Source organism: Pistacia vera, unplaced genomic scaffold (assembly GCF_008641045.1).
Source record: "Pistacia vera cultivar Batoury unplaced genomic scaffold, PisVer_v2 Contig161, whole genome shotgun sequence".
Lineage (NCBI taxonomy): Eukaryota > Viridiplantae > Streptophyta > Magnoliopsida > Sapindales > Anacardiaceae > Pistacia > Pistacia vera.
The window spans coordinates 103,905-116,728 of record NW_022195695.1 but is presented as its reverse complement, the minus strand read 5'-3'; the positions used below and the strand labels follow the sequence as shown (position 1 = coordinate 116,728).

Sequence of the window (12,824 nt, the reverse complement as noted above, 5' to 3'; positions counted from 1 at the left end):
AAGAGATTGACTAGAAATAAGAGCAATGGAATGTGGAACTTGCTTACTAACTGCTATAAAAGAACAAGGTGAAGAGCAGGGCACTGTTGAAGGAACTTTGCTGCTTGGATCAGTTGCACAATTTATAAACAAAAGGAAAACTAGATAATGATGTAGGAAAAGGTGTACTACTAGAGGTCCCATGTGCAAAAGACTGAAAACCAGTGGCAAGTGAAAATTGTGTTTCATGAAATTGAACACTAGGAATTATAATGATTTTCTCTTCAACAGTGAGGCGTTTATACCATTTACGGATGAGATTAAAACCTACAAAAACACATTTAGAGGAGTGAAAACTCAGTTTGTGTTGATTAAAGTCTCTCAAATAGGGAAAACAACTGATCTATTTAATATACACAACTGAACCATTTATAAGCACACAGATAGGCAAACTGATCGACATAGACAATAATCCCTGCAGCTTACCAGCTTCTTCTCTTCCAGGGAAGAGGGAAGGATAACCTTGAAGAAATGTGACGATTTCTCCATAAAAGAATTTGATGTAACGGGTTCGCCTTTCCTTCTAGTGCAAGCCATTGTTTAATTGCCAGAGATGAAGCTTTGGTGGTGGTTGATAATGATATATAGGTTCAGGCTTCAGAATTTATATGTGCTGCATAAACTTTGTTTTCTAGTTGATCGTTTCATATACCCTTCAGAAGTTGCACTATTTTTGGGAGATGTTCAGAGTTCCAATGAGTGATAATGCAACTCTCATTTCCAACTTTCCAGGCACCAACTCTCACTGTGTTTAGACTTCCAATGTTTGAATCAAAGCTCATATTGATATATGGAGTAGAAATAATAAAGAGCTTTAAATGAGAAAAATTCAGTTCTTGATCATTTAAAAAAGCTTTGAAAAGTATTAAACACTTTCAATAAGAACCTATAAACAAATTTGGAAAGCTGAACTTTGTTCTTACCTTGAAGGTGAAGATGGAGATGAAGAAAGAGAAGTGAAATGAATTTGTTTAAGAGAAAAAGCAAAAGGGTTTTTATATGGTGACAGACTGACAGTCGCAATCGAATTCCTGAAAACTTGAGGGAGGTTTAGAGAGAAAACGGAAAGGTTTTATAAGAGGGTTTTAATGGTGGCAGATGGGGGCATTAAATAATGGAAATTTATTTTAATGTTGATCGAATTGATAAAAGTTTAATTTAATTGGGTGTGAAGTCCTGGTAGAGACTAGAGAGTGGCTACTGTGGGCTGTTATGATATTTCAAAATAACAATTTTTTAATTAAATGTTTTGACTATTATGATTTGAATGTAATTAAAATTTTGGACTGTTATGACTTGAAGCAATTGTAATTGTCACGGTTATTTTACAATTTAAATCATGGCCATTTCATTTTTTTGATTAAAAATGGCTGTTATAAAAACTGGGCAGTTTCAATCTTAATAATTAAAAAAAATGGCTGTTACACGTAAGAAGCAAGTATAAAAAGAGGTGTTTTATTCTCCTTTATGCAAAGATAATTTTTCTACTTGAGAAAATTCATTTTACCTCTATATTTTTATAATTTTCAACTCTCTTTCACCGCTTCTATTTTTTTTTCTACTTGAGAAAATTCATTTTACCTCTATGTTTTTATAATTTTCAACTCTCTTTCACCGCTTCTATTTTATCTTATATTGTTCTAAATCTCTATTAGAGTATTATAATCTGAAAGTTAATTTACTGTTGAATATTTTTGCACCACAAAGATTCTTCCAATAAGGATAGAATTCTGATATTAAGGACAGCACTTTTGTACGCTGACATAGCTGTTTTGCTGTTATTTTACTGCTGTATTCGTTGCTGTTTTACTGCTATATTGTTGCTGTTTTACTACTGTCTCTCTGCTATTCTTATTGCTGTTTTCCTGCTGTCCTCTTACTGTTTTCCTGCTGTTTTACTGCTATCGCTCTGCTGTTTTTCCTGCCGTTCTCTTGCTATTTTCGGCTGTTTTTGTTACTGTTCTTTCACTGGTTTACTGTTGCTGTTTTGCTATCAATTTTATTATTAAATTCCCATCAACATCAACATCATAAATGTCCCACACAGATAAAAAAACCAGAGAAGAAATTGATGGCTCAGATTCCCAGTAACACAGAAAAACCTGCTTAAAGATGTTGGTTTGACAAGGCCCGTATCCGCCGTCATCAAGACTTGGTCTCATTAGAGTTTGATTATATTTATGGTGTGTCACAAGGGCTGGTTTGTTGGCCAACTAAAGCTTTGGTACTTAAGGGTTGTTTGTTTACTAGTCAAAATAGTATTTGGTTTTGAGGGTTCATATTTTGGGGCGAAAAACACAAGTTAAGATTGTAGATCCAAAAAAAGGGGTAAAAATTGAACATATCTTTTAATAACTGAAAGCATTAAAAAATTTGTAGGTAACATTAAGGATGCTATTATCAAACGGAGAAGACTCACGTTATAGATTTTAAAAGCAAATATCATCTTTTGATTTTAAAAGCAGTGAACAATATCATCTAATAGATTAATGTTGGAGATTAAATAACTCTAATCATTTGTTTGAGACAAACTATCTGTTGCATTTTCTACCGCAATGCCCTCTATTACAAAAAAATTGGAACCTTTTAAGTACTGGATCACTTTAAAATAAATATTACAAAAGAAAGAGTAAACGACTTTTCCCACTCATGGTTAATATTCAGTTTTTACCCAAAGTCAATTCCGATGGTGATAACCCCTAAACCCTAAACCACCATTTGAACCTCATGTCTCATTTCTATAAAACCCTTCTCATTCCGACACCTAATTTCTTGTCAATTTCCTGCCACCGCAAAGCTAGGATTTCTTGTTTTTAGCTGATTTCCGGCTTATTTCGATAATGAATATTCAATTAATTATCACAATTTGATCCACCCTACAAAAATCCTCTTACCTTAGCTCCTAATAACTCGTTGAACGTCGACTGAGAAAGTAAAATGTATTTTGGGTATTAACATAACATAAAGTTTAGGTGAAAAAGTGATATTTTGAAACCTTTTTGGTAGGAAAAGGTCATTTACCCCAACCTTGGGTGGGAAAAAGTCGTTTACTCCAGAAGATACCAAGACAGGTTTTTGATATTTTATAATAAACCGATTTTTAATATTTTAATTTGATATTTTGATAATAAACCAGTTTACAAAACCGGTTTTGATTAATCAGCTCCCATATTCTAGTAAATTGGTAACCGAATTGAAAAATTGATTTTTGTATTTCTTTCAACTGAAACCGCCGAAAAACCGATTCGGTTTGGTTTCTGCTTTTTTTTTAACACCCTTAATTAAAATAAGCCTTTACGTATTACAGAAATTTGTAACTCAATTTCTTGGGATTATGATATATACTAGGTTGTATCAAGAGTATATCTACTTATGAGAAAATGCAGATAATTACAGAAGCTTTAACAAATATGTTAAATAAGTGAAGCCTGCGACGTCGTTTAGGCCAGGAAAAAAATGCTGTCGTTTTGCCTAGTAGTCCAAATCAATCACAGCCATTAAAGTTAAAGAGAATCCGACGGTCCAATTCAATCACAAGTCAACAGTATAAAAGGGGAACCTTTTCACGCATTTTGGAAACGGTTCGTGTATTAGGGTTTTCTCTCTTTTCTCTGTAAATGCGTTTTGTAACCTGAGTTAGGGTTTGTGATTCATTTTGGTTCTTCTCTATGTAAATCGTTCTAGAGTCTTATTTTGAGGGCAGGGTGTTCCTTAAAGGGTATAGAGTACTCTAGTGTTAGGATTTGCAGGATAACGAGAAGTGAATGAGTGTGTGAATGTTTGGTTGCCAGTGAAGGAGATTGGTCTGTAATCTGTAATCTTTGAAGTGATTAATCCTAGTGTAGCGAGCTCCATATTCTGGAGTTCAACGTGGATGTAACTTGTTCTATATTGAACAAGCGAACCATGGTAGATCTTGTGTTGTCTGATTTTCTTTGTTCTTGCGTTTTCTGTTATGATCTGAGATTGATTTGGCAGGTTGAGGAATTAGTATTGATTTACAACAAAATAAATAAGAAACAATCATCCATTCACAAAAAGGGCAAAAAATTTATTGGTCTTCTGTCTTTTGTGGCACTGATTTTTTGTAGCTTTATATACATTAGCTGAAAGCAACAGGCTGTGAATGAGTGTCTAAACCTCTTATCAGTTAGATTACAATGCAGATAATACTGAAAGTTTCAAAAGAAACCCAATATTATACTTGGAATTCTATCAGGTTATATGTGGATCCTTTGATCTGAACTTTAACTAAAAAACCAAACTCATTTATGGAGTCAGAGAATATATTCAAAATTGGGAAGGGCTCAATGTTGCTGTTTAATACACTCTTTTAAAAGATTATGAACATATTTGAGCTCTAAATTCCTTAAACATTGGCTAACCAAAACATCTTCATCTTCATTTTCATATTAACTTTGCAGCTGCATGATATACTGAAAGCTTCAGAATGAAGACTTTCATCTTGATGAGCTCAAAGACACAGATATCTCCTTGCTTCAAGTTCTCCTCTTTTAAAACTCTACACCATCCCTTCGTTAAAAGAAAACTTCCGCAAATCACCTGCCTGATTTGGACGTCACACATAACTCTTCCATCAGAAGCCTGTAGTTTAATCCATCTGACGTTTCTACCTAAATACTTGTCCACAAATTTCATAGGCACAATCTGCAGAAGCCAAAAATAATAACAAATGAGACATTAATGATAATGTTGACGAGCAACGCTATGCGTAAACTAAGTCATATAACCAGGCAAAAAACAAAGGTCAGAGTGGTTATTTTACATAAATTTTATATAATTTTTGTCTGGTTGTAAGACTTAACTGTAAGCAAAACATTATTGAATGTGGATATGAGAAGATTAAGGCAACATTTTATCTAATAACTTACCACACGGGGTTCGTTCATCTTATGAGATCGCAAAATAACCATGAAAGAAGGATTTCTTGGCTTCAACAATCTGGCGAAGTGGATTGCTCTCTGTCTGTCTTCTTTAGAGAGAAAACTACATTTAATAGTAATGTAGATTCCCATTTCTTCAAGTAAAGCTAAAAATTTATGTTCATTCTCATAATCTGATTCATTTATTTCTGCCCTTTTAACCATTTTACACTTGTTTTCAGGCTTCAATTTTGAGTTGGCAGCATTGCATTCTGGGTTAGCTTCCATTGCATTATATGGATAGTGAATTTCGCAAGCAGTCGAATCGAAAATAAGAACCTGGAATGCTGAATTCTTCACATATTTGAAAACCAAGAAGTATCCAACAGAGATTGAATGATATTGAATAAAGTCGTCCCAACCATCCTGAAACCAAATTTTCCTCCCATCTTTTGTCAGTCTCACCAGCCAAACCTGACCATTGGGAACTTCCAGCGTTGCAATATCAGCAAGTTCATTCCCAAACTTCTTTACAAACATTTCTAGAATCCCCTGTGATCATACAAAAAGGCTCAATGACTGATGGACATTGACAATAATCTCAGTGCAGCAAAGAATAAAAAAAGAAGTTGTGAATTACCAGCTTCTTCTCTGCCAGGGTAGAGGGAAGGATAACCTTGAAGAAATGTGGCGATTTCTCCATCAAAGAATTCGATGTAACGGGTTCTACTTTCCTTCAAGCACAAGCCATTGTTTAAGTTACCTGAGATGAAGCTATGGTGGTTGTTAACACATAAGTTTAGGCATGAAAAAGTTGCATATACTTCGTTTCTGGTTGATTAATTATTATACCATTCAGAGGTTGGACTTTTTTTGGGAGATGTTTGGACTTCCAATGAGTGATAATGCAACTCTCATTTCCAACTACCAGGCACCAACTCTTGCACTGTTTTTTGACTTCCAATGTTTTGAATCAAAGCTCATTCTGACATATGGAGTACGATTAGGGATTAAATCGAGTCGAGTATCTGGTAAATAGAACTAGACTCAATCCCTACAATACCGAGTTTGAGTTCAAGCCTGAGAAATCAAGACTTTCACCCCTAAGTACGAATAATACACTATGTATTATTGCCATGTTATTGGAAGTAGGAGTAAATTTTAAAAGAGAGTATCAAGCATGCAGCTGAATGTGCACAAGAGTACTAAATTTTTTGACTTCCAATAAACTTAATATGGAAGAGACACCCACACAAGGAGTCTAGCAACTAATATCAAGCATGCAACTGAAAAATATGCATAAGGGTATTAAATCATTAAATATTTTAAGGCATCTGAAAAAACTTTTTAAGTACTGGAGTCACAGAAACTTGCTCAGCATCTCAAATGGAGCCTTTGCCATATTAAACAACATTCTCTGGAGGAATGACAGAAACTAATAGAATCCGAGATATCATATAATATGTGATCAGAAAAAATTATGCCTAAATTACATGTATACTAAACTTTCTTATTACCCAAATGATTGGCTAGAAAATCATCAAAATAAATAAACTTGGAGCTTTCATGCAGAGGACCGATCTTCCATGCAGAATAGAACAATAGATTAATTTAATCAAGACCAGCTCGTACTGTCGTACATGTTTTAAGGACATAAAAAGGTCTAGTTTTTCTTATTTTAACCAAACATCTCAACACAGCAAGGAATAAAAGTTATGAATTACCAGTTTCTTGACTTCAAGGGAGGAGGGTAAGATAACCTTGAAGAAATCTGAACAGGCAATGAAATTGGCACTAACAGATGACTGCTATTACAGCTTTAGACTTTCTGCTTCTCAAACTCTGTTTCTGATGCAGTGATGCACTTTATTTTATTACAGTAATCAAGAAAAGATACTGACTGTTATACTTTAAATGCTATCGGCTTGGACTTTAATGCCATTCTGGAAGTTGAAAAGTTTAACATTAAGATATTGAAGACAGTATTAAAGCTAACATGAAGACAGCAAATATCCACTAATCCAAATGATATTTCGAGTTAATAATGTGGTTGTATAAAACTGCAATTTAATTCCAAACCAAACTTATTTATAGAGTTATACAATATATCTGAAATGCGAAGGCTCAGTTATAGTTCCAAGTTCCAACACCCTCCATTTATGCCTAGTTTTTTCTAGAGTAAACTCACTTTTTCACACCCAAGGTTTGCCTTAATGACCTTTCCACCCCAAAAGTTTCAAAATACCATTTTCCTACCAAAAGTTTATATTTCGTTAATACTCAAAGCCGATTTTGATAGTAAAAATTCTCTCCGTCACCATCATTTAAAACTTCAGTCTCTTCTCTGTAAAACCCTCTCATTTTGGCACTTGATTTCTCGTCGATTGCAGGCTATCATGAATCTAAGGTTTTTTTTTCTTAGGTGATTTCTAGCTGATTCTGACAGTAAATATTCAATAGGTCAGCACCGTTTGATCCATCGGTCTCTACTTTAGAAAAATCTTCTTACCTTAACTCTTGATAACTCGTCGAATACTTACTGAGTAAGTAAAATATATTTTAAGAATCAACATAATATAAAAATTGAATGAAAAAATAGGCTGCGTTGGTTTTACATTTGGGAATACTACTTTTAGTATTCCCAAAAAAGTTAAACGGTAAAACTCCAAAAAATTCATATTTTTGGGAATACTACTCCCAAAATTATTCAACTTTTTTTAAACCCCTTAAATTTGATAATTTAATTAAATACCCCTAAATATTTTTTTAAATTACAAAAACACCCCAATAATCCATATTTACCAGATTCCGGCCACCACCACCGGAAAATGGCCGGAATCTGGTAGAATGGCGCACTACCGGCTGAATCTGGCCAGCAGTGCGTCGATCTAGCCTTTTCCGGCCAGATCCACGGTGGATCTGGCCGGAAAAGGCCAGATCTAAGGCCAAAGATCTGGCCGTTGACGGCCAGATCTTTGGCCGTAACACTCGGTCACGACGGCCAACAAACGGTCGTCGTTGACCATCAACGACGACCGTTTGTTGGCCGTCGTTGAGAGCAAATACGGCCAGATCTGGCCGTTGACGGCCAGATCTGACCGTAGATCTGGCCTTTTCCGGCCAGATCCACCGTGGATCTGGCCGGAAAAGGCCATAGCGACGCATGACCGGCAAGATCCAACCGGTCATGCGCCCATACGGCGACTCCGGCCACCTCCGGTGGTGGTCGCCGGCTGGGGGTGTTTGAGGGTGGGTTAGGGGTATTTTTGTTAACTTTTAATATTTTATTATAGGGGGTATTTTGTAAAAAAACAAACATAAAGGAGATTTTATTAATTTATAAATTTTACCTCGTAATACCCGCCCAATTCAACTTTTTTTCAACTTTTTTCAAAAAACTTTTCTCAAAACCCCCAAATTTTGAACCAAACGCAGCCATAGTATTTTGAAACTCTTTAAATGGGAAAGTGTGATTAAGGAAACCCTACGGTAGGACAAAGTCAATTTGAAATGGGAAGACTCAGTACTAGTTCCAAGTTCCAACACCCCTCATTTAATGCCTAGTTTTTAGAAACCACGCATGCCTGTTTGTTTTTGGTCATTGGGTTCACCTAGTTTTTCACCATAAATCAACAAACTTATCAATGCTGTTATTTAATAAGCCTTAGTCAAAGAGGAGAAGCTATATATATATATATATATATATATATATATATAGAGAGAGAGAGAGAGAGAGAGAGAGAGAGAGAGAGAGAGAGAGAGAGAGAGAGAGAGAGAGATTGTTCACCATGTGTCATATTTTTTAAGCTTTATAATTTTTTTATTTTGATACATTAGATTGTTAAACCAATCAAATTGCTCTATTTTGACACGTTATATTAGTATTTATTGCTTCATCTATAGTTATTAACTAATTTAAAAAATAGAATATGTATTAATAATTAATAATAATAATAATAGTACGTGCATTGGATTAGCATTCTAAAGGTCTAACCATAATGACACCTTAGATTTGTGATTGCCATTTAGTTGAATTTTATTGGTAATGATGTGGACAATATTAATTACTGCATTGGTGTTCCAAAGCCTAAATAATTAAACATAAAGATTGGATTACATAAGTGCATTGCATTGATTGTATTAATAATTAATAATAATACTGATTATAGGTGTATTCCTTTGACATTCTAAAGGTCTAACCATAATGACGCATTAGATTTGTGATTACCATGTAGTTGAATTTTATTGGTGATGATGTAGACAATGTTAATTGCTATATTTGTATTCTAAAGTCTAAATAAATAGACAAAAAGATTGTATTAGATAGGTACATTGCATTGATAGTAAAAACATACATGTTTATTAATAATTATATAGGTGCATTGTATTGATATTGTAAACCTTTCTTCGTATTCAATTCATATTTAATTGTGTTGGCGAATAAAGATCTAAATAGAGGGTTATAAAAGGGGCGTATGTTTAGTTGTGTATTATCACAATATATATTAGTCGGTGTCAACAATACGTCTGGTCTTTTGTTAATTGTTTATAGGTCATGTTAGTTTGTGTCAATAATACATATGTTCTTCATGATTTTGTTAATTGATGATTTTTTATTTGTTTTTGTTTTTATTGTTGTTTACAGGTCAAAAATTCATGAATTGGCATGTAATAAATGAAGGATGTCCGATTGATATTGACAAATGAGTTGTTATTTTGATTCGTTCTTCTGAACTGTAAGTAAATCTTCTAACTATTTTACTACGAAATTGTAAGTAGAATTTGATTAGCTATCAATGAAATAAGGTTATTAGTTTGATTATTTGATGTATTTTCTTATCAATAATGCTACAGACACCGACGCTTTGTATCGAAATGTTAAACTGAACGATGTGTCACCTAAGTCAGACGAACCACATAGCACGTTAAGAAATATTTCGCGAATGAACGGCTGTCCATCAAATATGGACGGCCGTCCATTTTTATTGGATGATCATTCATTTGAAATGGACGGGCGTCGTTACTTATTGGATGAGAGTCCACCTATAAGGACACCCGTTCATAGTTTAAATTAAAAAAAATTTGATAACAAAGGGGGTTGATTAAAACAGGTTTGCACTTGATCTCTTTTATGTTCTTTGTTCATAAGTTTGACAAAGGGGGAGAATGTGAAATATTCATATTTGTCAAACTTATGAGTTATGTGTGCATAACGATTATGTGTGCACACTGGTTGCCAATCTTATGATTTGGCTTGTTTCTTTTGTTGTGTGTGTGCACATCTTTCTGCGTGCACACTGGTTGCCAGACTTGCATCTTGGCTTGTTTCGTTTCGAGTGTGTGTGCACAATAGTTTGTACTTGCACTCTCGCTTTAGATATTTGCAACCCAGTATGAGCTGCATGTCTGATAAAATGAAAAAAGTATTTTTCATCTTTGACTCTTACTTTTTATGACCTTTTTACACGTGTCATAGTACCCTTAAGTGGTCCTAGGGAATAAAGTTTCTTTTCCCGATTTGCTTTGTGGTCCAAACCGAAAGAAGGAATAATTTCCTTATTTGGACAAACATGGGTCAATTCCTTGTTGGCTGATGTGACACTAATGTGTTGAGCAAGAAACTGTACACTGTATATCATCTCATCTTGCGTCTTTGAATCTAACCTTTTTATTTTCATTATACTCTGGATTTTCTTAGAGTATACTTTCTCTTAAGGTTCATAGGTTCATTTCCATTTTGTGTCAAAACCTCACCACATCAAACATAGACTTGAGGCTCTTCGAACATGGTTCTTTTGTTGATGCTGGTGCGTGGCGTCGGTGTTTGAAGCTTGGTGGTTCACAAGTTGTTCAGGGTGTGTTAAAGATGATCTAAGGAGTTACTACACGTTAAGGATTCAGAGTGTGGTGCTAAGTGTAAAGTTGAATAGCGAGTTCTTTTTGCTATATCTTTGATCAACTTTGAACTATATCTTGTAATGTGTTTTTTATTTAGTGGATTGCTTGAATCTGAACAAGGTCCCATGGATGTAGGCTAAAAATGGATTTAGCCGAACCATGTATATGTCTGTATTATTTATTTTCTGCACTTGTGTTTGATGTGGTTAAATTAGAAATGTCTTAAACAACTTAGTAATATTTCCGCTATACTTAAAATGGGTAACCATACACTGAAGTGAGTTAACCAACAACTCTCTCCCCAACAGACTATATATAATACTAAATCTTGCGTAAGATCATGTGAGCACCATGTTGTGGTTGTATAGNACAAAGGAGAATACGATGGATGTAACTGATATCTCCATTTTCAAGAAGGAAGCGAGAGAAGAGAAGAGAGAAATGTGTGAAAATAGATGGTATGTGGAGATGCGTTCCCGGTTTTATATTCAACAGGAGAGTTCATTTTTGCTCGAAATTAATGGCTAATTAAAAAATAAACAAGGTTTTTTTTAATGAGCAATAAAAAGGTGAAACGGATTAATTTCGAACAAATCCACTGCACTGAGTCGTTAGTAGAAAGATTCTTTTTTATAATATTAAACATCAGACAGTTTATTAGAAAAACGCAGCAATTTTATTTTTATATTAAATATTTTGTGATTACTTAAGAAACCTTTTCGTATGTACAGATTACAATTGTGGTGTGTTTAGTCAGACGTCATTTTTTATTACTAAGATTATATTATCTTATATTATTGATGTTATTATATTTAGTTATCAAATAGTAAAAAATTATAATTTATCTTTTAATAACAAAAATAATAATTATTAATTATATAAGTGGTAATATACATACCACAATTTTATCAGGTATTTTAATATTATTTAATAATCTTAATTTTATTATAATTTTACCTTTATTTAATAAAAAATTTAGATAGTAATACCCTTGGTTTTTTAATACAAGTTACATGAACCATTGCCTTTACAATTTTACCCTTAAGCAATAAAAATTTTGGACAATAATACTCTTATTTTGAAAACAATTTATGTAAACTTGTAGTGATTTGGGTGGATGGAGGTGTTTTTGTTATAATTTAAACTTTTATTATAGTTAAAGTGTTTTAACAAAATCTCAAATATAGGAGGTTAAAAAAATAATTCAAATAATAATAATAATATAATATTAAAACGTAAAGATAATTTAAAAATCTATATAACATCTCCATTAATTTATTCATCCCAATCAAGTTTATCAATATAACATATTTATTAATTTATTTTTCTTATGGACATGACGACTTTTATTTTTCTTAGATACTTATTTAGAGATAATTAAATGAATTGCATAGTTTTGGACCTTTTGGTAAAACTACTAGATCGAGGAATTAAAAAGGTATTAGTTGTCGAATAAATGTTTATTAAATTATGTTTATAATTTTTTTTACAAGTACTAAATTAAATTTATTAGATAAGTACGGTGAATTATTTTATAAACATAAAACTAAATTATGTCGTTGCGTGCGTGTCATGATAATGTTTTATAATTTACTAAAAACATGAAATTAAAACAAACTGAAATTCATGTGTGCGTCATTGCGTGCGTGTCATGCCAGGTTGTTTAAAAAAAAATGCAAAGGAGCTGGCACCATAGGAGAGTTATCTGATTATCAGCACCACATCAATCACACTCAATTTACTTTAGCATCGAGTTAATTACAAAATCTCTGCTTTTGCATGTTCTTGTCAGTTTTGATCAACTTTAGCATTCACTATAATAATTTTTTAGTTTTCCATTTACATTACTATCATAAAATTAAAATTAATAAACGGTTCGTAAAAAATTGAAAAAATTAAAGCATATATAATTAGTGACGTTAAAGTGATCAATCTAGTTTATAAAATATTATAATCAAAACCGAAACGGTTTTTTTTTTTTTTTTTTTTTTTTTGACAGTCATA

The 12,824-nt window shown here is 33.1% G+C and overlaps 1 protein-coding gene across 1 annotated transcript; it reads right to left on the bottom strand.

Annotated features, from left to right (window-relative positions):
- Positions 1-4,318: 4,318 nt before the first annotated feature.
- On the bottom strand, positions 4,319-6,717 carry LOC116125227 (B3 domain-containing transcription factor VRN1-like). Its single transcript, XM_031410954.1, has 4 exons — positions 6,647-6,717; positions 5,563-5,656; positions 4,932-5,474; positions 4,319-4,707 (listed from the first exon to the last, which is right to left on the bottom strand). Exons 2-4 carry the CDS (start codon positions 5,623-5,625, stop codon positions 4,447-4,449), a joined length of 867 nt encoding a protein of 288 aa, XP_031266814.1. The 5' UTR covers positions 5,626-5,656; positions 6,647-6,717; the 3' UTR covers positions 4,319-4,446.
- Between the last annotated feature and the right edge of the window lie 6,107 nt (positions 6,718-12,824).